The sequence below is a fragment of the Ochotona curzoniae genome, unplaced genomic scaffold (assembly GCF_017591425.1).
Source record: "Ochotona curzoniae isolate NIBS_2020 unplaced genomic scaffold, NIBS_Ocur_1.0 patch274, whole genome shotgun sequence".
NCBI classification, from domain to species: domain Eukaryota; kingdom Metazoa; phylum Chordata; class Mammalia; order Lagomorpha; family Ochotonidae; genus Ochotona; species Ochotona curzoniae.
This window is the reverse complement of record NW_024466833.1, coordinates 36,053-63,623: the sequence shown is the minus strand read 5'-3', so window position 1 is coordinate 63,623 and position 27,571 is coordinate 36,053. Positions and strand designations below refer to the sequence as shown.

At 41.0% G+C, this 27,571-nt stretch overlaps 1 protein-coding gene across 2 annotated transcripts in view; it reads right to left on the bottom strand.

The window, feature by feature from the left end:
* Positions 1-27,571, bottom strand: part of LOC121166973 (tyrosine-protein phosphatase non-receptor type 12-like) — a 55,883-nt gene that overhangs the window by 16,221 nt on the left and 12,091 nt on the right. For both annotated transcript variants that reach the window (XM_040996308.1, XM_040996307.1), the window contains exons 2-11: positions 16,845-16,953; positions 10,562-10,638; positions 8,811-8,906; positions 7,237-7,275; positions 5,236-5,307; positions 4,811-4,870; positions 2,505-2,647; positions 772-838; positions 280-357; positions 62-160 (exon numbers count right to left, since the gene is read on the bottom strand). In XM_040996308.1, the coding sequence (XP_040852242.1) occupies positions 62-160; positions 280-357; positions 772-838; positions 2,505-2,647; positions 4,811-4,870; positions 5,236-5,307; positions 7,237-7,275; positions 8,811-8,906; positions 10,562-10,638; positions 16,845-16,953 (840 nt within the window). The remainder of the gene's footprint in view (positions 1-61; positions 161-279; positions 358-771; positions 839-2,504; positions 2,648-4,810; positions 4,871-5,235; positions 5,308-7,236; positions 7,276-8,810; positions 8,907-10,561; positions 10,639-16,844; positions 16,954-27,571) is intronic.

The following is a 27,571-nucleotide window of genomic DNA, read 5'->3' as shown; positions in this document are numbered from 1 at the left end:
CTAGATCGTACATCTTGGTAAAACATCAAGGTGTCTTAAAGCTACAGGCCAGGATACCTACCAGCCCATCAGCAGTCCCCTGGGCTTCGGGAATTTCATAGAGTTGTAGCTGTTTTTCAAACAGCTGAGCGATGGCTCTATGAACAAGCTCATATTGCTCCTGTCAGGGAGAGGAAAAATAAAGGGAAAAGAAATTTAAAAAAAAAAAAGGAAAACTCCCAAATCAAAAAAATCATTGATAAAAATATAGTTTAACAATTTGAAAGTCAAAAGAGCTACCTTCGTTTGTACTGCCGAATGCCTCTGCGTCCGCATTTCTTGGATTAAATTAAATACATTAAACTCCTCCGGTATTTTCTAAAACAAAGAATATAGAAACTTGCAACAACCATACAGCAAACAGTGAAATACTCTTTCATTTTGTCTAGCTGCCTTACAGGCATGCTGGGTAAATGGCAAGGACACGAGCACGCCAGCGTATCCGACAGGCACTGTGCTTGGCATCATGGGGACAGAGCCAGAGCTCGATTCCCAGTCCTGAGAGGAGACAGATGTTCACCTAAAAAGGCACTATGATCCTGTTACCCTGATGTTATCCTGTTTACCCTGATGTAGTATTTATTCATTGTCTCTACCTTTATTTCTGACACAGAAAACTGCTTCTGAATAAACAACTCACATAAAAAGTTACAATTTCTGGCAAGTGATCTTTCACTTCTGAAAGTTGTAATAGATCAGTTGGATGTGATGTTGAATAAAAATTATTCTTACCCCAGCTTTGAGTAGATTCCACGTATAATCTATGGCACAAATCGCACCTGTTCTTCCGCAGCCTGCACTAAGGACAGAAAGTTTGAAAAGAATAATTTGACTTCCGTATAAAAGAATTACGAGTCAACATGTTCACGTTTAGAAACAAAACAAAGATCTTGGCAACATTCTACTTTCTGATTAATAATACCATGCAGAGATAAATTTATTCCAATCTCAACATGGCTCCTGTGTTTTAGAGTAGAGGAGAAAACACTGCAAGATTTCAGGATGCTAAAGGGTCAGGAGTTCGGAGATGAGGCTCGCATGCCAACAGTGACTTCACTAGAAGAATAAAAAATGCTGACCTCCTGGAGTAACAGGACTTGAACAACATAAAGTAAAATTCTCTCTCTATATATATGATTTATTTTTCATTTAGTGAAAGGCAGAGTTACAGAGAGAGGAGAAATGGAAATGGAAAGTTAATCAAGACCTTCACATTCAAGGTAAAAGCTCTACCACAATTTTTGAATACAGTGTTGTGCTAGGGGAAAGACCGTCGAAGCACACCTCAACAATGAATTATAAAACTATCAGATTTACACAGGATTAAAAATTTCAAATGTATTTACATTAAAACACAGGCAGACTTAAGATATGAAAAACCCATCACTGTGTGTACTAAGTGTTAGGTTAGTCATCGTTTGGGGCTGACGCTGTGGCACGATGAGGAAGCCGCCGGCAATGCCAGCTTCCTAGCTGCCCCCCTTCATTTCCAGCTTCCTGCTGATCTCCTGGGGAAAGCAGCCGAAGACGGCCAGGTCCTGGGCCCTGAACCCACGTCGGAGAGACGGGGGAAGGCTGGCAAGCCACTGACCCTGCAGTCGCTGCAGGAATGCTGCAGGGGACGCAAGGTTCTCTGTAACTCTGCCCTTCAAATAAATAAAATAAATCTTCAAAAAAGAAAAAAAAAATCATTAAGCCCAGGCAACATTTGTAGAAATAAAATGCAATTTAATAAGAATGCCTAATAATGTCTAGGCATACATAACTCCATGCCATGCCAGTGGTATAAATGTGGGCATCTGAGGTTCTTCACCGAGTTTGCATCAGTTCCACAATATACTTTTACATTTATATCTTAAGAGCTCTAAAATTAGCGTTCATCTTTTTTATCAATGGCTTTTTCACAGCAATCTCCTCTTTTAGCTGCGACACACTTTTAAAATTCTTAATGTCTATTAGATATTGACACGTCACAGAACTGACGGTTTCTTGAACAACAGGATCTTATAAATGTACACCTGTTGTATTAAAAACATCTCATTCCGGCACTCATGAGACGGGAAAGCTACCTGGACACCGTTTGAAGGGAAGTGACTTTAAAATCAGTAATTTATCTTCATACTCTAAAACAACCTTTAATCTCCAAAGAAAAACGTATTTACCAATCATAAAATAATGTTTGAGTTTCAATATTTCTACCCATAAAATGGCTTCTGTGAGACTTTTTTTCAGTTAACATAAATACAATATTTGACTTCAAAAGCAAGGTGTAATGGATACTGATTAAACTACATGCACGGAATAGTAAAGCTTAATTTTATAACATCCGACCATTCAAGCAGATGAATTTATATTTTAGTGCAATAGTCCAATAGCGATTACATCAATTTATAAGGCGTCAATTTATTCAGGACTGTCACAAAAGGAGGAATAAAATCAGCATCAAACTTAAAACCCTTTTATACCTGCAGTGAATACAAATGGGCACATCTTCATGTTCTTGATATTTCCTCATTAGGCTTATCATGTCTAGAATAGAATCAAATGACGAAGGGACATCATGGTCTGGCCAGTTTACATAATGAAACTGATACAGCCTCCGAGATTCCTTTAAGAAAAGCACATCCAACAGTTATGAAAATATATTTGCAAATCTTAACGTCACTTAACTGACATATCTAAGATATTTGGTTAGGCATTACATTTTTTACAAGGTAACAGCCTACTGTTAGTGAAAGCTTATTTGACAAGTTTCTATACAACCATTTGTTTCATCCTCACGAGGAAGGCATTGCTACTTCTCATTTTATGGTTAAGGAAACTGAGATGAAAACTTGAAGCAACACTCCTAAAGTCTCACAGAAGTGTCAAAGATGACTGTTTGCCCAGATGGCCTTACTTCTAGAATGTTCTCATTAATGATTAATACGTTATTTAACTAAATTCATACAATTAAATGTGGTGAGTAATACACTGAGTACCACGCAAGAAACCTATTGTTGGCACCGGTGCCATGCATCCCACACGGGCACCTGCCTGAATCCCAGTTACTGCACTTCAGATCCAGCTCCCCACTCACGCTCCTGGGAAAGCAGTAGAGGACGGCCCACGTGCCTGGGCTTCTGCACCCACTCGGAGCTCCTGGCTAAGGACTCGTTCACCTCCCTTGGCCACTGTGGCCATTTAGGGAGTGAACCCACAGACTGGAAAAGCTCTGTTTCTCCCTCAGCAATTACAGTCATTTGGGGTGGGAATTGGTGGTGTCTTCTCTCCATAACACTGCCTTTCAAACAAAGCAATCTTTAATTGCTTCTCCGCCTTTTGGCTAAGATCAAATGTAGTATCAAATGAATTAACCTTCAAAAAAAATCTATTGGGCCCAGCGCGGTAGTCTAGCGTCTACAGTCCTAGCCTTGCACATGCGGGGATCCCATATGGGCACTGGTTCATATCCCAGTGGCCCTGCTTCCCATCCAGCTCTCTGCTTGCGGCCAGGGAAAGCAGTTGAGAACGGCCTAAAGACTCAGGATCCTGTACCCATGTGGGAGATCCTGGCTCCTGGCTTCGGATATGCTCAGCTCTGGCCATTGTGTCCTTTTGGGGAGTGAATCAACGGATGGAAGATCTTCCTCACTGTCTCTCCTCCTTTCTGTATATCTGACTTTGCAATAAAACTAAATAAATCTTTTTAAAAATCTGTTGTAATTAAAAGACTATTCAATGATTAAATGGGAAAAAAAGCACACCTGTGCAATTCCAGTCCTATTTGTCTTATTACAGCCAGTGGTTCTTGAAATACACACGTGGAACCATTTTTAACAAGTGGCCGGGAGTACCACACTACTTCGAGAAAAATGTTAATATACTATCTGGCTTTTTTTTTCAACAGATAATGGAATGTATGCTTATGTCTTTCAAAATTATCTGCCTTATTCATAGTAAATATTCAAAGGCACAATCCACATAAACAAAATCTTTTTGGGATACAAATAAGAGAGTTATTCTTGCAGTTATTTCAAGCAAAACTGTTTGTGTCCTGCAGTTTCCTTGGTAGCTTTAGGTAACTTTTCAAGGCTTCTGTCTGGTCATCTACTTGCAATGTAGATGGTAACAGGTGCTTTCATAAAGGCAAGAGGATTAAGGTGCCTGACACACGACAGCAATTCCGTCCGCTCCTTATCACTATGCCCACAGATCTAGAGGGATGTGAGCTGTGAGGAAGGCGGAGTAAGTACTGGAACTCTGGCTGCCAAGGGGAAGGGCAGTGCGCTGCACAGCCACACGCCAGTACTCACGTGGGTTCAAACTTAAGTGATAAGCACAGAGCCACGAGGACAAGCATTTTTTAATATCCATACGATTTCTGATTTTTTAAAGAGCACTATCATTTTATATAACCCTTAATAATGAAATCAAGAGGCTTCAAGTTAAAAACATTATCTAAAGGAAGGCTGAGTGTTCATGGTCATCTTTTAAAAAATCTACTAATTAATGAGTTACAATTATATAACAACACTGCAATATGCTCACTGGAAAACTGTGGCAAAGAAAGCGTAATTATTCCAATGCAGCTATTTAATAAGAATATCGTTCTTAGTTACAATTTAAATTACTTCACTACATATTTTGATGAGCGTGAGGCTCAACATATTAAGTAAAACATAATGTGCTTTTCTTCATTATTTATACAAGTTTAAAAACGGTCACATTTTCTTAACTATGTAAGCCGTATGCTATTCATACGTAATCTACTATTTGAGAAGTGACTTACATTCTGAAATTCAAGTAAAAGCGTCCTGATGAAATAGTCTGTTCTTGCTTGTTCATCTTCCTGGAGACAGAGACACATCTGAACATCAGTGAAAACATTTAATAATAGAAAAACTTCCAAAGCCATCCATTTGCTTATCTAAGTTGTACTTAGATGTTTTTAAATTTTTTAAACCACGTGATTTTATTTCAATTTGCCAGATGATAATGAGCGAGCGTGAAGTTCTCACGTTTATCAAAAAGGATGTGAAGACAGCTAAGACAATTGGGGGGGCGGGGACTAGTAAATAGTGCATATTATCTGGCATAAAGTCTCCATCATCTCAATCTCATAGTTATTAGGGCAGGCATGTTACAATTCAATTATCCACTAGTCTACCATGCCAGTTTTCTATTCAAATCCTTTATGCAGAAACAAGTACTTACACAAGAAATTTTAAACGGTGCGAAGGTTATAGGGTCGTCTCCATACAAGGGCCAGTAGCGTTCACATTTTTTCTGTAGTCAAAGGAAAGGTTAGTTAGCAACCCGGACTGACTTTCTCACCCATCCACAAACAGCTGGAGTCCTGCCGATCACCTTGACACTCCTTCCCAACAGCACAACCACATCCGCTATCCTGCTCAGACGATTCTCTCTGCTGTAATTCTCCATGTTAATACTGCACTACTGTCATGGCACATGCTCAGTAAGAGTGTGTTTCAAATGTTCTGCCAGTGGCAAAAAAATCTTCGACAAGCGCAAACTAGTATCTTAACTACCCAATTTTACTTGAGAACTTCAGAAAGGGTGGCCAGTTTCTCCCTGTAGCTTTCCACTTTAAACAGGTAAAGAGAACACTCAATTTTTGCTTAGCTTCCTCATTTTACGAAGCTGGGGAAGCGAGTGAAAAATCTCACTTCATATATAAACAGTGACTCAACTGTTAAGAAATGATTCAAGTTTAACAAGAACCAGTAAAATGGAAGCTGCTAAGTGACACTTCAGTTAAATGCACCAGTTCACAAATTTCTAATTAAATGTCCATGGGTCCAAATATATAACTACTTGTAAGGAGTTGCAAACATTGCTTACAAGGAAAAACATATAATAGAGGTTTAAAATCACAGGACTCTCTTTTTAAATTTACAGACAGGAGAGTCAGAAAGATCTTCCATTTGCTGGTTTATTCTCCAAATGTCTGCAACAGCCAGAGCTGACCAATCTGAAGCCAGGAGCCATCTCTGGGCTCCGGACCAGAATCTGCTGCTTTCCCAGGCCACAAGTTGGGAGCTGGATCTGCAGCAGAGCAGCAGGGACTTGAACAGCTGCCCATGTGAGATGCCTGTGCTTGCAGGCAGAGGATTAGCCAGCTGAGCTGCTGTGCTGGCCCCCACAGCACTCTCTAAACCTAATTTTTTTTTGGTAGAAGTTGAGTAGAAATGATAAAACCATATCACTTTCAAGGGTTTTATTTCTACTTTTCTGTCTTCTACCTAATAAAGTCTCACTGATTTTGAGAAAGAAATCAAATTATAAAGAATCAATTTATTTAGAAATAGAAAGTTATAATATATTCTTCATTCATAAAAGTAGCTTAGAAAGGATTATGTTAAGATTACATTCCAGTTCTAGGCATAAAACAAGCAATTGATATACCAAAATTACATGTTATGTACTGCATGAGGAGACTTAAAATTTTGTGAAAAAATGAAATGAAAAGTTTATTTTGGTGCATGTGGGAGACCTAGAGGAAGCTCCTGGCTTCAGATCAGATCAACTCCGGCCACTGCAACCACTTGGGGAGTGAACCAGCCAATGGAAGATGGTTTAGTCTGCCCTTATGTTCTTGCAACATCCTTTATTGAAAAGGATTTAATAAAAACAAAATTTATTTTGTTTACTAACAAATTCATATAATATTGTAAATAAAATCACTATGTAATTTATTTACCATGAAAAAACATAACTGAGGGGTCATTGTGACAGAACAGCAAGCTAATCTTGGGCCTGTCAGTGCTAGCATCCCATGCCAAGTGCCAGGGCATGCCCCGGCAGCCATGCTTTCCACCCACCCCTGCCTGTGGCTTGCAGAGGCAGTGGAGGACGGTTCAAGCCTTGGGACCCTGCATCTGTGCGGGAGACCCAGAAGTTGTTCCTGAATCTCAGCTCAACTATGGCTGTTGTGGCCATTTGAAGAGTGAACCAGTGGATGGAAGATCTCTCTCTTTGTGTAAAATCTGCCTTTTAGTAAAAGTAAATAAATCTTCAAAAAAAAACCTAAGAAATTTTATTGAAGCCAGGAAAACAGTATATAAATGAATGTATCTAACTTGAGTTCAGACTATAAGAATGACAACATAGTAAAGACATCAGGATTAATTAACCTACAGATGAAATAAACTATGAAATAATAAAATCATTTTAAGCACTGGGCAGGATACTTACCCTTCCCATCTCAAATTCTCGACAGGCCATTACAATGATCTATAAAAGAGGATATCAGTTAAACACAAATTTACTTTTTCAAATCAAAGACAAGCTTCAAGAATTACTTTTTCCTTTGAGCATAACGTATACTCGGTTTGTACAAAAAAGTAGTTTTGATATTGAAAGCATGAGTTTAGAAATGATTAAAACTACAAGTTCCAAACATCACAAAATAAAATGGGCTCAACTGGGGCTGGCGTTGTGGCTTACCAGGTAAAGCCAACCGTCTTAACACCAGATCCCATATGGGTGCCAGTTCAATCCAGGCAGCTCTCTGCTACTGGCCTGGGAAAAGCAGGGGCAGATGAACCAGGGCCTGGGCCCCTGCCACCCCCGTGGGAGGCCCAGAAAAAGCTCCTGGCTTCCAACTTTGGCCTCGCTCATTCCTGGCCATCCCGGCTATCTGGTAAGAAAATCAGGGAATGGAAAACCAATCCCTCTGTCTCTTTCTAACTCTTAAATTGTTTTCATCCCTAACATCTTACAATGCAAACTTTCAAACTTATAGCAAAACTCCAAGAATTTTACAGATTATCTATATTCTACCTTTAACATTTCACTATATATATTTTATCACATAGCTGTCTCACTCAATCCATCTTTTAAAAATTGCATTTCAAAGCCAACTGCTCTCCTAAAAACTTCAGCATACATATAATTATTTGAGATTCAGTAATTTTGATACTGGATATCTTCCTTTCCCTTAGGGTAAATTTTATGTAGGATAAAAAAGCAGAGATCCTAGGTGAACATTTTCCACACTCTGACAAATATATATATATATACACACATATACAAACACAGCACAAACTGTCACATAAAGGATGTTCCTATCACCCAAAGTCTTTATGCTCCTTTCCCAATATTCAATTTCAGTCAATAATAATAGCAAGCCATAGAAGTTGAATTTCTTCCCTGTTTCATTAATCTTTCAAAGCTTAGAAGAATTGCTCTGACATCACAGAACAAGCCCATCACAACGCTCGTGGCGGCTACGTGAGCTCCATAGGACCCACGTCCCATATCTACCACGCAGAGTCATCACCATGGCACCATCTGGATGCCAGCGGTGATGTGCTGTAGTGCAGGGCAACTCTGCGTAGAATCCTATCTCACTTAACTCCTGGCTTCCAAACCTAAAACCTAAAGATGCACTACTTCTCTTTATCTAACCACCTGTCTAATTGGAATGTCAATGGCCTGACATGTTTCTAACTGAATGAGCTTCAGCAGGCTGGGTGTGTCTACCTGCCAATCCTTGTATACTTCATGAAACAATGCACAGTTAAGTGCTTAAATTCGTATTTCCTGGGCAGAGGGACTCAAAGGGGCTTAACGAGGCATTTCTGCCCGTTATAAGTTATTTGGCATTTGTCTGGCTAGTTACTAACTTATGACAAGACTTACGAAACTCTTATTAGTGATGGTTTAACATACCGTTATGGCTAAAAAGTTCTCTCATTCACACAAGATGCCTTAGGTCATTACACATAATACTTCTCAAGAAACATTACAGAAAATAAATTACTTACTACAACATTGTACTCCCATATCATCCTCCAAAAGTCTATTACTGTATTTGCTAAAGGTCCTTGGGTTGCCACATACGCTTTTGGCCCATAGACGCCCTAAAATGATTAAAAAGCAAAATACGTTTGTCACGTTACCAAAAATACTTCATTACTTCAATTTGAAGATGTCAAATTTTATTAGTACTCTGATCGTTTTCATCTGAAGCATTCCTGGGACTGGCATCATGGGAGGTAATGTCCCGCCATGATGCTGGCTTCTATCTGAGCGCTGGTTCATATCCCAGCAGCTCCACTTCTGAGCCAACTCCCTGACAAAGTCCTGCAAAACGTAGCAGAGGTGGTTCAAGTGTGTGGGCCTCTACACAACTGGATGAAGCTCCTGGCTCCTGACCTTGCCCTGCCCAGCCCTGGCTGTCGCAGCCATCTGGAGAGTGACACACACAGCCGCTGAAGATCTACCTCTGTTTGTTTGAGTAGACAGAAGCATGACAAAATCTATTCAATTCATTTAACTTTTGGTGATCATTATTGATTTTGCGTGTTTATGAGGTATGAAAACCAGGCTTACCTAGGAACAGAAAACAAAAGCCAGTATCTAATCAACAGCACTAACTGTGGCAGAAATGTAACTACATAATCGGACGTTAAAAATAATACTCAAGCCGCTCAGCCATTCTTCGCTAGCCGTTTTTCCCCATCGCTGCCTTCAGTCACTCATTTGGCTCAGCAGAGCTTACTTGGGAGGGACATGCGTTTGGCTGAGCAGTTAAGATGCCCAGACCCACAGGAGGCCCTGCGTTACATGTCTTGCTCCAGCTCCCAATCCTAGCTGCTGGCGGGAATCACAAAGGCAGCACTGATGGCTGGAATGCTTGGATCCCTGCCCTTCCTACCTAGGAAATCTACAGTGATCCAGTCCCCGGGCCTTGGCTCCAACCCTGGCAGCTCTGGACACGTGGAGGGAGTCGGCGGACATGAATGCCTTTTCTCCGACTTTTATGAATTAGTTTAAAAACAAAACATACACACTCTCATAGAAGGATATGAACAGTGACAACATCTGACACGATAATCCTGTTAGTTTTTCCCAATAAATCTTGGGTTTTTCCTCAATTTTTAAAAAAGTGAATCTTGTTGGAAAAGAAAGCTTTGTTTGCAATCATGACTGTTCAGTGTTGAGGGAGGAAATATTAACTTTAATAACTCTTACACTTAAAGAATCAATAGATAACATGCTGAAATATGTACTGAGGAAGCAGCGAATATTAAACTGTTATGCGGAGAAATACACAAAAACAGAAAAACTTATATAACATCTGTATCCATCTTTATTGAAGACGATGCAAAAAATGTGGCTGCTTTGGAATAAAGTGTAGCTAGCGTTGGGTTTGGGTGACCACACGAAACAGTGATACGAGCTATGTAACTTTAGTGTACTTAAGAAAACGTCAAATCAGTATTACTAGCAATTCCACATTTCAGCCCTTATAATCTATCCTAAGAAATTCATCAAAACAACAAGCACGTTTAGTGGAATATTATCAAGAAACCCTGGGAACAACGTGTGTGGTGCAGCGGCCGGGCCTAAGCTCATTCAGTTAAGCAAGTCAGGAGGCCAAGAGGAAGCGATGGTTGCTTCACGTTTTTGGGATGGTGGAACCATGTTTGATCAGCTTGAAAAGTTTTAATGAAATTGATCCTGAGCAGACGTTTGGTTTAGCAGAGGAACACTATCTAGAGTTAATACCTACCTTAATGAAATTGGCATTGATGTAGTCTGAGTCTTGAGAAGGAGTTTTTAATGTCAGCTTAACTCGGCTATGATCAACTAAAAAAAAAAATTATGAAATATATTCAGTTAAACAGATTTTTGCTAATGTAGCATGAGTAAATAAAATATAACGTTTTCTTAAAAAAAAATTCATGAATACAGGGCGGAAGGGTAGGTGTCTGGCTTATTGGCTAAGATGCTGCTTGCGACATGTGCAACCCACAGGGAGTAGCGCCCAGGTTCCGGTCTTGTTTCTATTTCCGGTCCTAGTTTCTCACTAACGTGTATTGTGGAGAGCAGCAGATGACCAACCAACGGTATGCAGGGTCATCCTTCCGACTCTTTTCAGATATAAATACTCTGTGCATCAGCTCAGATTTGTGCAGCAAAGTCCAGGGGAAAAGTCTCTTTAGCTTTAAGATAACATTTTAAATTTTAAAATAGCTTAAACTTGTTTATTTCAAAGTCAGAGTTACAGAGAGGAGGAGGGATGGCCCATCTGCTGGCTCACTGCCCGAGTGGCAGCTGCCGCTGGGGCTGGTCAGGAGCCAGGAGCTTCTTCCTGGACTCCTGTGTAGGTGCAGAGGCCCAAGCCCTGAGCCACTGCACACAGCTTTCTCAGCTGACTTAGCAGGGAGTGGGACTGGAAATGCAGCAGACAGGAACTGACCCAGCACCCAGATGGGACGCCAGCACTGCATGCTAGCTTAATGTGTGAGGCGACACTGCCAGCCCCACAAAGTATTACTGATAAGATGTTAAGAATGACGAGGCATTTGTAAATTATGAGGGCATGATAATCTAAAACATGAGAATACTTTGACTTGTAATTCTTGTATTATATGATTTACATATTGTACATATTCGCTCAATATTTTCCATAAATTGCTTTATATTGTTTCTCATTCTTCCAAGTCAACTGTTTCTTACTGATTTCTATGAAATCTATATAAAAAAAGAGAAATCAGCCTGCCTGCTGATATTCCAAAGACTTTTCATTTAGGACTTATGGTCTCCTTCAGTGTAGAAAAGTTCTGAAGACTAACTTCCTATGACTTTTTCAGAACACCACGGGATGAATTCTTGTTACAACACACGAAGAGGCTCATGCTTGCCCATACGGTGTACCTCTTATAATGCCAACCTTGCTCGCTTGATTAAAATGGCATCAGCTAGGGGCTCCACTACAAACAACATCTTTCCCTTAGTAGTTGGCACATATTTGGTGGGAGCCCATGAAATCCTAAAGCAGCAAGTGTGTAAAATGTAAAATAGTGTGGCGTTATGATCCCTTTGAGTACATGGACAATGAATGCTAAAGGCAACTGGAATTAGAACAAAAAACACACAGAAATGAGAAACAGACATAAACTTCTTAGTCAATTCCTGAAACACAGCTAACACCTGTCTTCCAATGGTTTAAATTTTACACACAGTATTAGGAACCAGGTTGGCTGGTTTAGATAAATCATTTTATGGCCAAGTCTTTGACATTTATGGGCAGAGTCATGCAAGAAAAGTATGAAAATTATTTATTTCCTCATGCATTCAGGAAAGAGAATGTTTACATGCTTATCATTGTTCTGTTTCGTTTTATGGATCCTCTACATATCACTCCATATACCTTCAAAACAGAGCTGAGCTTCTGGTAACAAGAAGAGATTCTTCAGCAGTCAGATGATGCTTAAATAACCACACCAAGCTTTCTCCTAACGTGTTTGGCAACGGTAAATCGGCACATTCCACATCCTAACTCATACGGTACATTAGTCTACTCAAAGTGCCTGGCGCAGAACACAACAGCCATTTACTATTGAGCCTCAGTAACTGTTTCTGCTGATTAAGAATCAAATCCTAACTTTGAAAACCAAAGGGACCAGTGCCATGGCTCAACAGGATAATTCTTCAGCCTGTGGCACCAGCATCCCATATGGGTTCAAAGTTTGTGTCCCAGATGCTCCACTTCTCATCCAGCTCCCCGTTCATGGTTGGGGAAAGCAGTGGAGTATGGCCCTTGTCTTTGGGACCCTGCACTGACGTGGGAGACCTGGGAAAGGCTCCTTACTTCCAATCAGCTTAGCTCTGGCCATTGTGGCCATTTGGGGAGTTATACAGTGGACAGAAGATCTGTCTCCACCCTCCAAATAAAAATTTAAAAAACCTTTAAAATGATCACCATGATTAACACTACATGAGAAAAGGTACCCTGCATCACATCTAAAGACTGGCTTAGTTTTTGCCTTGTCCACAAATCACAGGAGCATCAAAGCGCATCCGGAAATCTTGACCTAACAGCATCAAGAAATCTCAATTCTGGGATGTAATAAAAGCTCTTAGAATTCAAAAGATTTTTTTTCTTTTTAAAGAAACCACTAAAAAATATATATGATTTGAAAAGACTTCACCAATGAAAACATACAAATGGCAAATGAAAACATATTCAGATATGCAAATTAGACTAAAAGAAATAAAATGTCCACACAACAAAGATGTATACAAAAATATTCACAGCAATTAACTTGTGAACAATTAAACAAAATCCAATATCTCCATCACAAAGGAATGTTAATAAACCCATTCCCACTGATACGTGCTATACAAATGACTCTCAAAAACGGACTCAATGAACGGAGCCAGAAACAGAAGACCGTGCAGTTTTGTATGATTATGTTTACACTGAATTTCCATCACAGGAAAATCTGTAGCAATACTGAGCAAACTACAGTTACCTAGAACTAAAGGTATGTCTTAGGTGTAATATATACGACCCAAAACGAGGGTGGGCATTTCATGTAGTGGTTAAAATGATACTTGAGGTGCCCAGACCCCATTTTTACATTGCCTGGATTTGAGCTGTGGCTCCACTTCCAATCTAGCTTCTTGCTAGGGCACAATTGGGCAGGCAGCCGATGCCATCTGAAGTACTGGGGGGTTCCTGCCATTCACATGGGAGACTAGAATTGAGGCCTGGGCTCCTGCCTTGGGTGGCACTGGAACAAACTAATGGATACAAAATTACTTCCTATAGCAATCTGCCTTTCAAATAAAGTTTTTTTTTTTTTAATGTATTTATTTCTATTGGAAAGACAGATTTATAGAGAGAGGGAGAGACAGAGAGAAAGATCTTCCATCTGCTGCTTCACTCCCAAGTGGCTACAACGGCTGGAGCTGAGCTGATCTGAAGCCAGGAGCCAGGAGCTTCTTCTGAGTCCCCCAGAGGGGTACAAGGTCCCAAGGGTTTGGGCTGTCCTTGATTGCTGTTTCAGGCCACGAGCAGGGAGCTGGATGGGAAGTAGAACGGTCGAGATACAAACTGGCACCCATAATATGGGACCCTTTGCCTGCAAAGTGAGGAGTTTAGCCATTAGGCTACCACACCAGGCCCAAATAGTCTTTAAAAAAACAGAAATGTGCTAAAACTGAATTATGCTGACCACTGTACAACTCATACTATTTCGGGGTGCTGGCGGGCTGTGCAGCAAGTTAATCCCCCGCTTATTAGTGCCAACATCAAATATGGGGGCTGCTTTACATCAGGGTTGTTCTTCTAATCCAGCTCCTGGGCTTGATGTCTGGGAAAGCAATGGAGATGGCTTAAGCCCTTGGGCCTCTGCATTCACCTGGCAGACCGGGAAGAAGCTCCAGGCTCCTAAATTTGGATTAGCCCAGCTCTGGCAGTTGCAGCCAGTGGGGGAGTGAACCACAGATGGAAGATCTCTCTCTGTGTACCCTCCTGCCCTGTAATTCTGACTTTCCAAGCAAAATAAATAAACCTTAAGGAAAAAAAAAAACCCGCAAAATTATTCTCAAACAGTTGTAAGCATACATCTCTAAGTACAATTAATTTCAATATCACTTTACAAATCAAATAAGTAGAAAAGTATTGGAAACCTATCCATCAAACCTTAAATAACTAAAAGGAAAAAGTACATTGTCATTCTGATTACATTAGAGCAACTAGAGACAGCTCTACCACAAGGTCTCACAATTTCAGCTCCAGGACATTTTGGGCCTATAGAATTCTTAGCTGTGGAGACCATACCTTAGGCATTGTAAGAATTTATAATAGTATTACTGGTCTCTACCCATTACATACCAGGGACAGCCTGCCCACCTCCAAATCCCACAACCAAAATGTGCCTACACACTGTCCAACGTCTCCTAGGAGCAAAATCACCCCAGCTGGGAACCAATGTCACGATGCAAACCTCCTGGGTTTATGTGACCACTCTACCCTATTAGCTTCACAACCAGTTATTTAACTTTTCTATGTCGCAGTTTGCTGTATGCAAAATGTCAGCTAATGACAGCTATCTTACAATTCTGTTATAATTACGCAATGTCGTTACCACAGAACATAGCACAATGTCAGAGTTCTCATTTTGCAGAAGGCTACTTGAGCAACACGCCCCTAACCCTCCCCTCTCCCCACTCACTGTCTACTGGCTTGACCAGAATAAAAATCCTAGGGCAGGAATTCTAGTCAGCTTGTCATCTGCTGTTTGCCAACGAATTGCATAGGTTCCACATTTGGTAAAAACGGAATGAAACAACACATAAAAACAAAAATTCCAGAGCTGTTGAACATGTATCTCCCTAGGATCACCTATGTACTGCATGGTGGGTCTTCACCAGATACTAAAGTTACTGGCATCCTGTTCTGGACTTTCCAGCCTCTAGAGCAGCAATAAAGAATTTTCTGTTCATTGTAAGCCAGCTTGTGATGTCTGTTTAAACAGTGTGATTGGACTGAGACAATTGGTGAGAAACATGGGGCATATTTTGTGAAAACATACTGAATGGCTAAGTACGCGCTGGATATAATCCTAACCATTTTATGTTAACCTTTGTAATGCTCAAAACAATCCTAAAAATTCTGCTATAACTTCTATTTTTAGCTACTATCACCAAATACTTGAGGCTGATTATTTATAAGGAAGAGTAGCCTATTTAGCTCACAAGCTGGGGGACTCGGAGTCTAAACAACAGGGACCCTCGAGGGTCCCTCTGAATGCCTCAAATCGTGCTGGAGAGCGCCAAGAAGAAAGCACATGGTGTGACAGAAGGGCTCAGGCTCACATTTAACAAGAGCCACCTCAACCTCTTCTGAGGGCAGAACCCCAATGCCTAAGTCCTCCCTACCTGGACCCACCTCTTAGAGATCCCGCCTCCCTGGTGGTCAAGCCTGGGGGGTGGGGACAGTCAAGCCATGTCAATCACACACCACACAGAAACAAAGGCAGGGGGGACCATTCCAAATCACAGCCAGCAAGTGGTAGGGGCAGAACTGAAGTTCCGGGACCAGAACCCTTTACCATCCTGCTATGCCGACACTTGCTAATTCTGCTAAGTGGAAATCTACACATCCTCGAGCAGCGAATAATGTAGAACAGTAACAACAGAAAGATGAAATTTAGGTGAAGAAGTCAGCTAAGAAGATAAAAGTGAGGAGCTGAGAGATAAAGGGATGATTCTTAAAGAGTCATGGAAGATGAAATTTTAGAAACACTGATAAAAGATAACAAAAATTGATAACGAACTGATAACACAGTGATAAAAGGCCGCTGAGTCGGGCAATGAGTAAGTTACTGGGAACTTCATTGAGGGCAAGTCAGAGAAAACAAACTTTAAGAATGAATGAATGAGAACGGAGGATGTATGCTAAAGAGAGACTAAAAGAGCAGGTATGAAGATAGGTTTTATTTTATAGGACGGGGACATGGCCAAACATATTTTCTGAATTAAAATCAATTTGCCAGGAAACTGCGCTACCTAAACATGAATATTATCATTATTGGATTATAATGCTGTCCGTCTAAAACATGCCATGGATACACGGTCCAAATGTACTGGAGACATTTTAATATCTCATTCCTTTCATGCATGTTTCAAGTTTGTAATGAGATCAGATAACTAATTTGACGACACTTGACAAAATATATTCAATTGTTTATATCATTTTACCTAAAAGAGTAAAACAACTTTTTTTTTTTTGCTCATAGTCTACAAAAGTAAATATCACTGAATTTCTGGTATTGCTAATTCATTCAGCATTAGAGAGACTCCCCAGTAGCTGGATAACCAGAAGCAGCAACTGCCGGACATCGAAGCAAGCAGCAGAGTTTCAGATGATTACCTACTAAGTGCCTTCCAGAAGGTAATTAACACTTCCTGTAATGAGAAAACTCAGGAATACAGCTAATCGGGTTACAGCACGCTCATTAGCAGTTCCATTTGCTCTATCAAGGGCATTGCAAACTTACATGGTAGTATGTCCTTATATCTGTTCTTTTTAACATTTTCTTCTTTTTCTCCAGTGGCTGTGGGGTAAATCTTTTCTGTTCTATATTTGGTAGATAATCTTCTTAATCGCTTAAAATAAAAAAAAAAAAGTTCAAGTTTAGAGAAACACTGATCATTTAAAAAAAAAAAATTTAATGATTTACAAATAACTTTTCATTGACTTTTGCTGACCCCAGTTCTTCATAAGTAATTTTTGTTTCTCTAAACTCATCATTTTCTCATCCCATAATAATAAATCTAGGAATAATATCCTTTTGAGCTTGAGTACAAATATAAATTGATGTTTGTTCCAAATGCACAGCTTGGGGGTGCAGATACCAAGAGGGAAAGCAGCTTTAAAGAACAACTCGAACAAACCGAGCCAGGCTCTTTAACTCACTCCTTGAGACACGCAGTCTACTTCTGGTATGTTAACGAAGGGCTCGGATCACCAGCCAAGTTTGAAATCCAGGCGTGAAGCAGTTAGGTTTCTTTCTGCCTTTTCTGCATAAACCGTGAGCCCCCGCGATGTGTAAGGTTCTCTCTAAGGCGCTGGGGATTACTCGTCAGACACTGCAGGACAGAGCTACTCCACAGAGCGGGGTCGTGCCCAACAAAGATCACTTCTGCTTCTTCACTGCATTACAGAAGTGGCTTGTGGCCTACTGACAAATTCTTACCACATATGGCAGTAGGGATGTGCTTTGGGCTGGAATATTTCTGTGTGTCAGTAATACACTTCCTGCTTTCAGAAGCACTCAAAGTCAGCATTGTGAATTGTTTAAATTCTACTCAATTACATGGCTGAAATTTAATTTCAAAGGAGGCTCCTTTCTCCCAGACATGTTGAAAGCACTCTGATTTTATTACTTAACAATCAAACAGAAATAAAATGAAAAAGATGTCTGACAACGTTTAACTTTATTATTTAAAAAAAATTTTTTTCGCTATTTGTGATGTTGATATTTAAGTAACTAAGAATTCTATGTCTGTATTTTTTTTAAAGTACAGATGTTAATAGTAAAATATACTGAGGAGTGAATAAGTTGCTGTTGCTAAGCATATGGAGAAATTAAAAGTACAAAGATACAATGTTGGGAGAAAAAGAAAAAATATTACTCATACAACCCCCAAGAAGGGTAATTCAGCAAATACTAACGCACATTCCTAATTCAGGAATTTATTACAAACCATCCTCCTGATAAAAACGGCATGCATGTGAAATGATCTATGCACAAAGTTATTTGCTGCATTGTTCACATGCAGACAGTAAAATAAAAGACTATTAATAGGAGACTGGCTACATTTGTTTCATGCATTTAAAGACAGCTGGGAAATAAACGAAGGAATTATATAACATCCTATGGCCACTTGCAAAAGTATGTATTAAATGTATAAAGCAGGACACGCAATAATGCATATAATATTGATGTTAGAGACATCTTCCCATCCAGCTCCCCGCTTGTGGCCTGGGAAAGCAGTCGAGGACGGCCCAGAGCCTTGGGTCCCTGCACCTGGTGTGGGACACCCAGAAGAGGCTCCTGGATCCTGGCTCCAGATCAGATTACAGCTCTGGCCTTGGTGGCCATTTGCGGGTCATATCAGTGGACTGTAGATCTTTTCTTTGTCCCTCCTTCTCTATACATTTGCCTTTCCAATAAAAATAAATCTTTTACAAATAGATTTTAAAGGGAACAAGTAAACTAAAAATGACTGTCATGATTTTCATTACTCTGTTATCAAAGATCTTTATTTACATACTTAAGTCATATATATTAGACCTATATGCCTGGGCCCCACGCGCTAGCCTAGTGACTAAAAGTTCTTGCTTGCATGCACTGAGATCCCACATGGGCACCGGTTCTAATCCCAGCAGGCTCTCTTCCCAGCCAGCTCCCTGCTTGAGGACTGCCCGGGGGCCTAGGGACCTTGCACCCATGTTGGAGACCCACAAGAAGCTCCTGACTCCTGGCTTCGGATCAGCTCAGCTCTGGCCATTGTGGCCACTTAAGTGAATCAGTGGATGGAAGATCTTCCTCTCTGTAGTTCTGCCCTTCCAATAAAATAAATAAATCTTTAAACATATAGTCATTACCCAGCTTCAACAATTATCTACATTTTTGCCAAGCATTATCTCCTCTAACCCAAACATTCAACAGGAGGCTCCAGCCGTTGCGACCACTTGGGGAGTGAACCATTGGACGAAAGATCTTCCTCTCTGTCGTTCCTCTCTCTGTATATCTGACTTTCTGATAAAAAATAAATCCTTTTTTTAAAGATTTATATGTCTTATATACATATTCAGAATTTTTGTATTTCTTCTGATCAAAGATCAGATACTTGAAAAATTATATTTAAAGATTTAATGTCTCGCTTTGGAACTCTGCACCCGTGCAGGAGACCTGGAAGAAGCTTCTGGCTCCTGGCTTTGGATTGGCTCAGCTCCTGCCGTTGTGGCTGCTTGGGGAGTGAATCGATGGGTGGAAGATCTTCCTCTCTGTCTCTCCTCCTCTCTATCTGCCTTTGCAATAAAAATAAATAAATCTTTTTAACAAAGATTTAGTGAATCACAAAATGCAGTAAATCTGAATTAGAGAAAAAACGTTAACTTTACTAGCTGCAGCAAGCCAACTGGAGAAGGAGTGTGTCCCACAGTCACGATCAGCTGAAAAATCGAATGGAACTGCCAACGCGAGGCAAGGAGGGTGAATTTCATTCTAGTGTGTGGATGTTTCCGGGATAATTTCTTCTTCTACATGACTAATTAAGTTTCTGAGAAATGTGCCATGCAAAGTTTTTAAGTTTAGTGCTGTAAGTTTCAGTGACATGAGATACTTTTGTATCACAAATTTTTTATTCACAGTTGTTGAAGGTTTGGTAGACTATGGAATGCCTTCTTTGAACTTAAAAACAAAGAATGTTCTATTAAAAGTCTTCTGCATAAGTGGTGTACTTGGGAATTTTCATATCCACAGAGGTTAAAAGGTGGTCCATAAAGTATTATGATTTGCACTTAAAATCAAGCAAATTGTACTTAACTGTATTAATTTAGAAACTCTAGAAATTTATTTACTACTCAAAAAAGTGAGTTTATAGTCAGCTGCCTGAACAAATGTGCTGGGTGTGCCATCCTACCTTGTGTGGCAATGAGTCTATTTAACCTCTCCAAGTCTTACCTTCTGTAAGGCAGAGAATACCTCCATTCAGCAAGGAGCCAGGCACATTAAATGGCTCAGTGTTAACTGCTACTATTGAAACAATTACTGAACCTAAATGTTACCTACTTAAAATGCTCATTAGAATGAAGAGTTACATAGCCCCAGCCAATCTGTCTAAAGCCATAAAGGAGTTTGTACGTCAAGGCTGAGGTTCTCTCACAATCACCTTGGAGGCCAGACTGTGGCACCTATCTGGGTTTCTGATGCAGTGGGCATCTTGAGTGGAGCCCGGGAACCTACATTTTAGTAAGTTTCTGGGAATTGATACTGCTAACTGTTGGCCATTTATTAACATTTCCTGGTCTGACATCTTTGCGCTCTGAAGGGGCAATCACTGTTGATTGATTAGCTGCTAATTGGAGCTGAATTGCCACAATTCTTTGGTGTCTCTACATTTTATGCACTGGCTGGCAGTATCAAATGATTTTTGTAAAAGTGATTAGGGATTTTCCATGGGAAATCGGGAAACAGGGAATGATAAAAAGAAAGAGAGTCGTGATTAAGGAACAACTGAAGAAAGGCTGTGGGCAAGGAGCTCACGGCTCGGCCCCAGGCACAGCTGGACAGCAGGCTGCGACACACAGGGGACTTGGAAGAAAGCATTCAGAGGTCTGAGTGGCGAACAGGAAAAGCAAAACTTCCAGAATAATCCGACTCATCAACAGAGTCTAAGTGGAAACAGCCTGCCCGAAAACACCCGCCTTGATGATCAATCACCTTTCTTCGCCCCCTGGTGGTTACACCACTTGCACACTGTATCTACCTTTCAATCCCTGGGGCCTGATGTTCTGCATCCAAAAATCATCTCTACTTTTTGCATTCGTTTTATCTTTATGTACTCCAAACGTTCACGTAGTAAAAACAAAAATGCTATCAGACCAGCAATCTCCTACTTATTAGATGCTTTTCTGTTGAGGAAATTAAACATGGGAAAAGTTTTATTTTAAAGACGAGACTACATGGACCCTGCCGCCTCCCAGCTTGGGCCAGCAGGCAGTGAGGACTGAGGGGAGCAGGGCTCACTGCCAGGACTCGGTTCCACACACTGCTGCTGAGCGTGTGGCCAGTTCAGGCAGGGACGCCTCAGCAAATGAAATCGGATTCAGCCCCACACAGGTACTGTATACCACATACAGTAATGCAAACAGCGCTCACGTAGCCACGGGAGGCAGCATCTACAAATAGAACCTTTGTTTTCCCTTCCTGGGGGCTAGGCCAGTACCGCATCTCTCCAGGAAAGCTGCTAACAAAGACCAAAGTCCAGTCACATGTTCTTGACAAAAAAATGTCACAGCACACGGTGACACTTTATTCATCAACGTGACACACTGCAAGAAACAGCACTGAATCAAAAACTTACTGCATATGAATTATTTCATAATCCTATAGCGCAAAACGGTCAAAAATCATCTGCTGCCTTAAATAGCAAAAATACAGCTAAATGATTTATTTACAAAAACTTATGAATATCCTCCAAACCCTTGATCAGGTGTGGCTTTTTAAAAAACTAAGCAAGAACAACAACAAAAAAGAAAACACTAAACAAGAGGCTGTAAGGAAAAAAATTCAACCGAGTCTACCTTTGTTTCAAGAGCTGATTTAAATAACTATTCCTGTATCAGACACTAACGTACCGGCCAAGTCCCACATTTAGAAAGACCCCAACGGTCAGGCACCTCAAAGATAATTACAAATTTCGTAGCTGAATTGCATTTTTAATTTTGTCCATTTCCTAGTCTCTTTCCAGAAACGCATTTTTCACCAGCAGCCCTCCACTCTGACATCACGTTTTCATCATTTCTGCTCTTGCTAGCGGTGGTACACTTCTGTACCCCGGTTAAAGTGCTATTTCCTTTGTGAACAGGAGGCCTTTTGAAACTTTCCCACTTAACGACAGCCTCAGCGAGCTTCGTCTCGATGTTGAGCCCACAGTGCTGTTTCATGTATTTCCATTCTTACGTATTTTGCAAGACTATAAAAGCAAAAATGGGTAATTCAAGAATTATTTCTTGAGCCATCTGAGGTGAGTCATAGAAGTGTTCTCTAAACTGCTTCTCAAAGCCCTCCAAAAATCTTTAAGCACCAAGATCTGAGCTCTTAAAAGGGCAGAACAGTTGCGTTGTTTTAAGCACTGAAGTGACACAGCATGTATATGAAGGTACATGAAGTATGCTCAATTTCTTGAGTCTACCAACTCATTGTCAACTGGCTTGTCCATTGGGCATCGCAGGCACGCACAGCAGTGCCATCTGACAGTGTGCTGCTCAAGCCAAAGGCCGAGGACTCATCCTCGATTCCCGTCTTCACACTCCACTCCATCCAGTACAGCAGCAACTCCTCTTAGCTACCCCCGTTAAAAACTCTTCCGTCTCTTCACAGACTTTGAGAGCATCCACACATACTGGATGTCAGCTGAACTTTAAATAAGTACTACTGAGAAAACAATAAATCCATCCAAAAATATAGTTAAAACGGGAACCAAACTAGCTCAAAATCTTTGGGACTATGATGAGATACAAATTAGATTTCAAAGCTTCATAAGCCCTCCCCCACCCTGCTACTAGACCGTACATCACTGGCCTTATTTCCTCAACACTGTAATACTTGAAAAAAAAAAAAATGAGTTCCACTAAGACACCACTTTCAGGAAACATGCTACTAACAGCACACAAAACTCGTAAGGCCAGAGTTAAGCAACGGGATAACCCGCTGTCTGCAACACTGGCATGGACAGTGCCCTGTGGATGCAGCCCCTGGCTCCTGCTTTTAGCCTGGCCTTGTCTTCATGGTGATCTGGGGAGTGAGCAGGCCAGACAGAGTATCTTTCTCTCTAGGACGGCCCAAACTGGGCTCACCTGTAGCGGGGGGTCAGGAGCTTTTCAGATTTTCCACACGGGTTTAAGGATCCAAACACTTGGGCCCCCTTCTGTTGCTTTTCTGGGCCACATGTAGGGAGCTGGATGGAAAGTGGAGCAGCTTGGATGCAAACTACTGCCTATATGGGATGCTGGAGCCACAGGTGGAGGACTAGCCTACTTTGCTATGCAACTACATCAGTCCAAATAAATCTTTTCTTAAAAAATGCATCACACACAGTGAAATAAAAATGGAACTTCCATAAGCTTAGGAGTTATGCTTAGCCAGTAATAATATCTAATGTATGGTGATATTACTCTTGCCACTGATTTTTTAAAAGTAGGGTATGGGCCCGGCACAATAGCATAGTGATTAAAGTTCTTGCCTTGAACACACAGGGATCCCATATGGGCGCCGGTTCTAATCCTAGTGGCCTTGCTTCCCTTCCAGCTCCCTGCCTGTGGCTTGGGAAAGCAGTCGAAGACGGCCCAAAGCCTTGGGACCCTGCACCCACGGGGGAGACCTGGAGGAGGCTCCTGGCTCCTGGCTTCACAGCTCCAGCTGATGCTGGGCGCTTGGGAAGTAAATCATCAGATGGAAGATCTTCCTCTCTGTCTCTCCTCCTCTGTATATCTGCCTTTCCAATAAAAATAAATAAATCTTAAAAAAAAAAAAGTAGGGTATTCAGTTCCATCCATAGGATTATATTATTTTTCTACAGGCTATTCCTAAATCTTTACAAACTTAAACAATACTCACACCATTAATAGTAATTGTTACAAGCATCTAAAACAACCAAAGGAACAAACTACATCATTGCAAAGTCTATGCTAATTGCAAAACAGGCAATTCTGCTTTTCAAAAATGTATCTTTTTATCTTTGTTTACTTTTTACCTAATGCTGCATGACCAGTTCAGAAATGCATGCCATACCTTCTCAACTAAGGACAACAGACTCTGTAACCTGGAAGGAACTAAGAGTCAAACTCGCAGCTCTCCTCTGCTGCTTGCTTTCCTTTCTGTAAAATGGGCAGCTTCTTCCTCAGTCGGGTAAAGTGAGAAGTGCATGGTATTTTCCAAAGCACATGGAAAATGGAATCAAAAGATGCTGATTTTGACGCAAAAAAAATAAAGAGATCCTTGCGTACATATGAGAGTTCACTAAGCACAAGCTGGCACCAGTTTGATCCTCAGAATGTTTTAAATCATCTGGATTTGATAATCTCTGGACTTTCACTTTAGGATAGTCATAGGCTTTGGGATCTCCCCTCCCCCATTGGTTTCCCCTACATTATTACAACAGTGTAGTCCTAAAACAGTCTCAAGTCCATCACTCTGCTACTTAAATTTAAATGTATCCTGACATCATGGATAGTACAGACAATGGCAGAAAGCCCAGCATCCCACTGCCAAGACATATTGAACAGTTTCGTTGGGAGCCCACCTTTAGATTTGGAGACACATCTCGACGTGATAGCGTACTCTCAAGTTCTTGAGCTGTTGTTATTTCTGTCTGGAATATTCTTCCCACAGATAACTAGCTGGTTCACCATCTTCACTATTTCCAGTCCTGGTTCAACATCCTACTCTGCAGTGGTGCTGGCCTAAGAATTTCAGGGGCTAACCTCAGATGATAAGGAAGGAATTTACGACCACCCACCCCCAGCCTGGCAGTGGTGCTGCACACCAAACCTGCCCAGGAGGGACCACAGGATGGTTAGGGAACTGATTCTGGAAAGCTGTCTAACAACCAACTGCCTCTCGCCTCCCTCCAAATCTTCCCTCTGGGAAAAGCGGTTTCGAGACTGAAGATGTCCGCTCCTTCCACAACAGGTTTATAAAATAGGACTAGTTCCCTGCACCGACTCTCATCTCTGGTGAACTGGAGCAGCCTGGGCCTAACTGAATGGTACCAAACCCCCTCCCCCAAACATTATCACCCATACTTGCCATATGGAAGACTGATCATATTAGCAGTTTATTTTTTTAATCTTTCTGTATCAAAACCATGTGATAATAACCAGCTCTTTTAAAAGATTTACTTCATTCTTATTGGAAAGGTAGATTTGAGAGAGAGAGAGGAGATACAAAGAGAAAATCTTTGGTCCGCTGGTTTACTCCCCAAGTGGTCGCAAAGGACAGAGCTGAGCCAATCCAAAGTCAGGAGCCTCCTCCAGGTCTCCCAAGCAGGTGCAGGGTCCCAAGGCTTTGGATCATCCTTGACTGGAATCCCAACCCCTAGGCAGAGAGCTAGATGGGAAGTGGAGCAGCGGGGATTAGAACCATGGCCACATGGTATTCCAGCACACGCAAGGCAAAAATTTAGCCATTGAACCATTGTGCTGGGCCCACCCAGTTCTTCTGATTTAAGGGGTAGCATCTATTTCCCCACCTTCTGAGGTGAGACTGGCACTCTGTCTTGCTTTAAACAGAAGTGACAGTATGCCAAATCCAAGCAGAGACAGGACTCTTACTTCCCCTCATTTGGGTCTGCACTTCCGTTGTACAGGAGCATGGGTGTGAAGGAGACACACGTGGAGTGAGAACTTTCACATTACCTGTCATCCAGCCACAAGCGAGTGCGATGTGCTGACAGCCAGCTGGTCCCTGGACATCTGAGTGAGCCCACTCACAAGCTACAAAGCTGCCGAGCTGACCACCGCATGTAAAAGCACTTGCTCTGTGCTACGGAGGTTTTATGCTCTTTGGACAACATTCCTGCAGCCACAGGTCACTGATACACTGCACTCATTCCCCTATCCCCATTCTGTTTCAATGCTTTCCATAACATTTCACACCTGCCCTACAAAATAGGTTATTAGGACTCTCGCCATTAGAATGTAAGCAGCATAAGGCATTATATACATCAGGGTCTAGGAGAGTGTCCCGGCAGAGTAGGCATTCAGTAAATACTAAATGAATCAATTACAATGGGCAAAATGGTCCTAGGAAGCCCTTTGCATGTCTGTCTTTATTAGGTATTTTCACTTATGCAAGTCACTGAACTTTAAAGCCAGCTTTGAGTCACAGTTTCATAATGTAGTAAAACCAAGAATTTTAGAAAATAATGATTTTATGAAGCAGATACATTTTGTTACTGATGTACCATTAGCAAAAGTCTTAGGTTGACACATAAGTCTAATTGCAGAGAAGTCTGTAAGTCCTCTCCAACAGCTACCATGAAATACTGAATGAACTGTCCTCAAACACGGCTAACGTACTGGACTGCTGGACGGCAGAAGTTACACCTACTCAGTGGCACCCCTGTATGTCTGCCACTCTTTTTACACCCTTCTCTTCCTCCGCCTATCATTATTCTCTCTTTGCTTCTAGGAGAGCAATGCTTACAGCTCCCATAAGTGAAAATTTGAAGTATCTGCCTTCATATTTCCAGCTTACAATTGTTTAACATAATGTCCTCCAAGCTCTTTTGCATTGCTGCAAACTCCCAGATGTCGCTGTATCCTATGGCTGAATAGTACTATTGCACGTATGCACACACACATTTACGCCATGATATACAGCTAGACTGAGTATGGATCTTGGCTTCTGGGTTTGGAGATATCTCTTGATATATTTTTCCGTTTCATTGGGATACACACCCAGCGGTGGAATTGCCGGATCATATGGTGGCTCTATTCCTACATTTTAATTTTTTTTTTTTGAGTAACTTCTATTCTGTTGTCCACAACGGCTATGCTAACTTCACATTCCCACCCACAATGTGTGAGCGTTCTCTGTCCTCACCCTTGTTAGCATTTGTATTTTTTTTTTTTTTTGCTTTCTGGTGATAACAGCCATCCTAACCAGGGAAGTGACGGTCCCAGCGCTGTTTAGATTTCCTTTCCTTTATTAGTGATGTTTAGCAGGTTTTTTTTTCATATACTTACTGGCTGTTTGTATATCTTTAAGAAATGTCTACTTCGAACCTCTGTTCACCATCAAGCCAACTGCTCCCTTACTGCTGTTGGGTTGTCTGAATTCCTTATATTTTCTGGGTATTAATTTCATACCAGAAGAACAGTCTGCAAATATTTGTTCTCATTGTATAGACTGTCTTAACTCTTGTGCTTGTTGCTTTCGCTGTAAAGAAATATCATTTTGACATTTTCCTGTTTGTCAATATTTGCCTCTATAGCCCCCAAATTTTTGCTCATATCAATATCCTAAAGCTTCTTCCCTGTTTTAAGTAGCTTCACAGTTCTGAGTCTGAGTAAATAAACTTTTCAACCTTACAAACATTTCATCCTTCTCTAATTTTTAGGATGTATGCTATAGCAAAATTTAGTAGTGGTGACACAAGCGTATAATCTGTAAGCGAATTAATTAATAGACACAGAAAGAGTATATGCTGAGAGAGCTTTACTGCAAAAGGTTTGGGATTAAAATTTTGGAGATCACCAGCTTGAAGGCTATTGAAAATTCTCAAGTTAGATATAAAGATCTTTCATAGCATGTTCCCATCGTCCCTTTTTCCAAAAAAAACCACTTCACCACCTTTTATATATCCTAGCCTAGGGCACCTGCCAGTTGCCCATTTCTGTAAGTAAAATTTGACTGATCACAGGCATATCCGCCTGCTTCAGTATTTATATACTTGCGCACAACAGCAGGAAGGAATAGCGGGAAAGAAG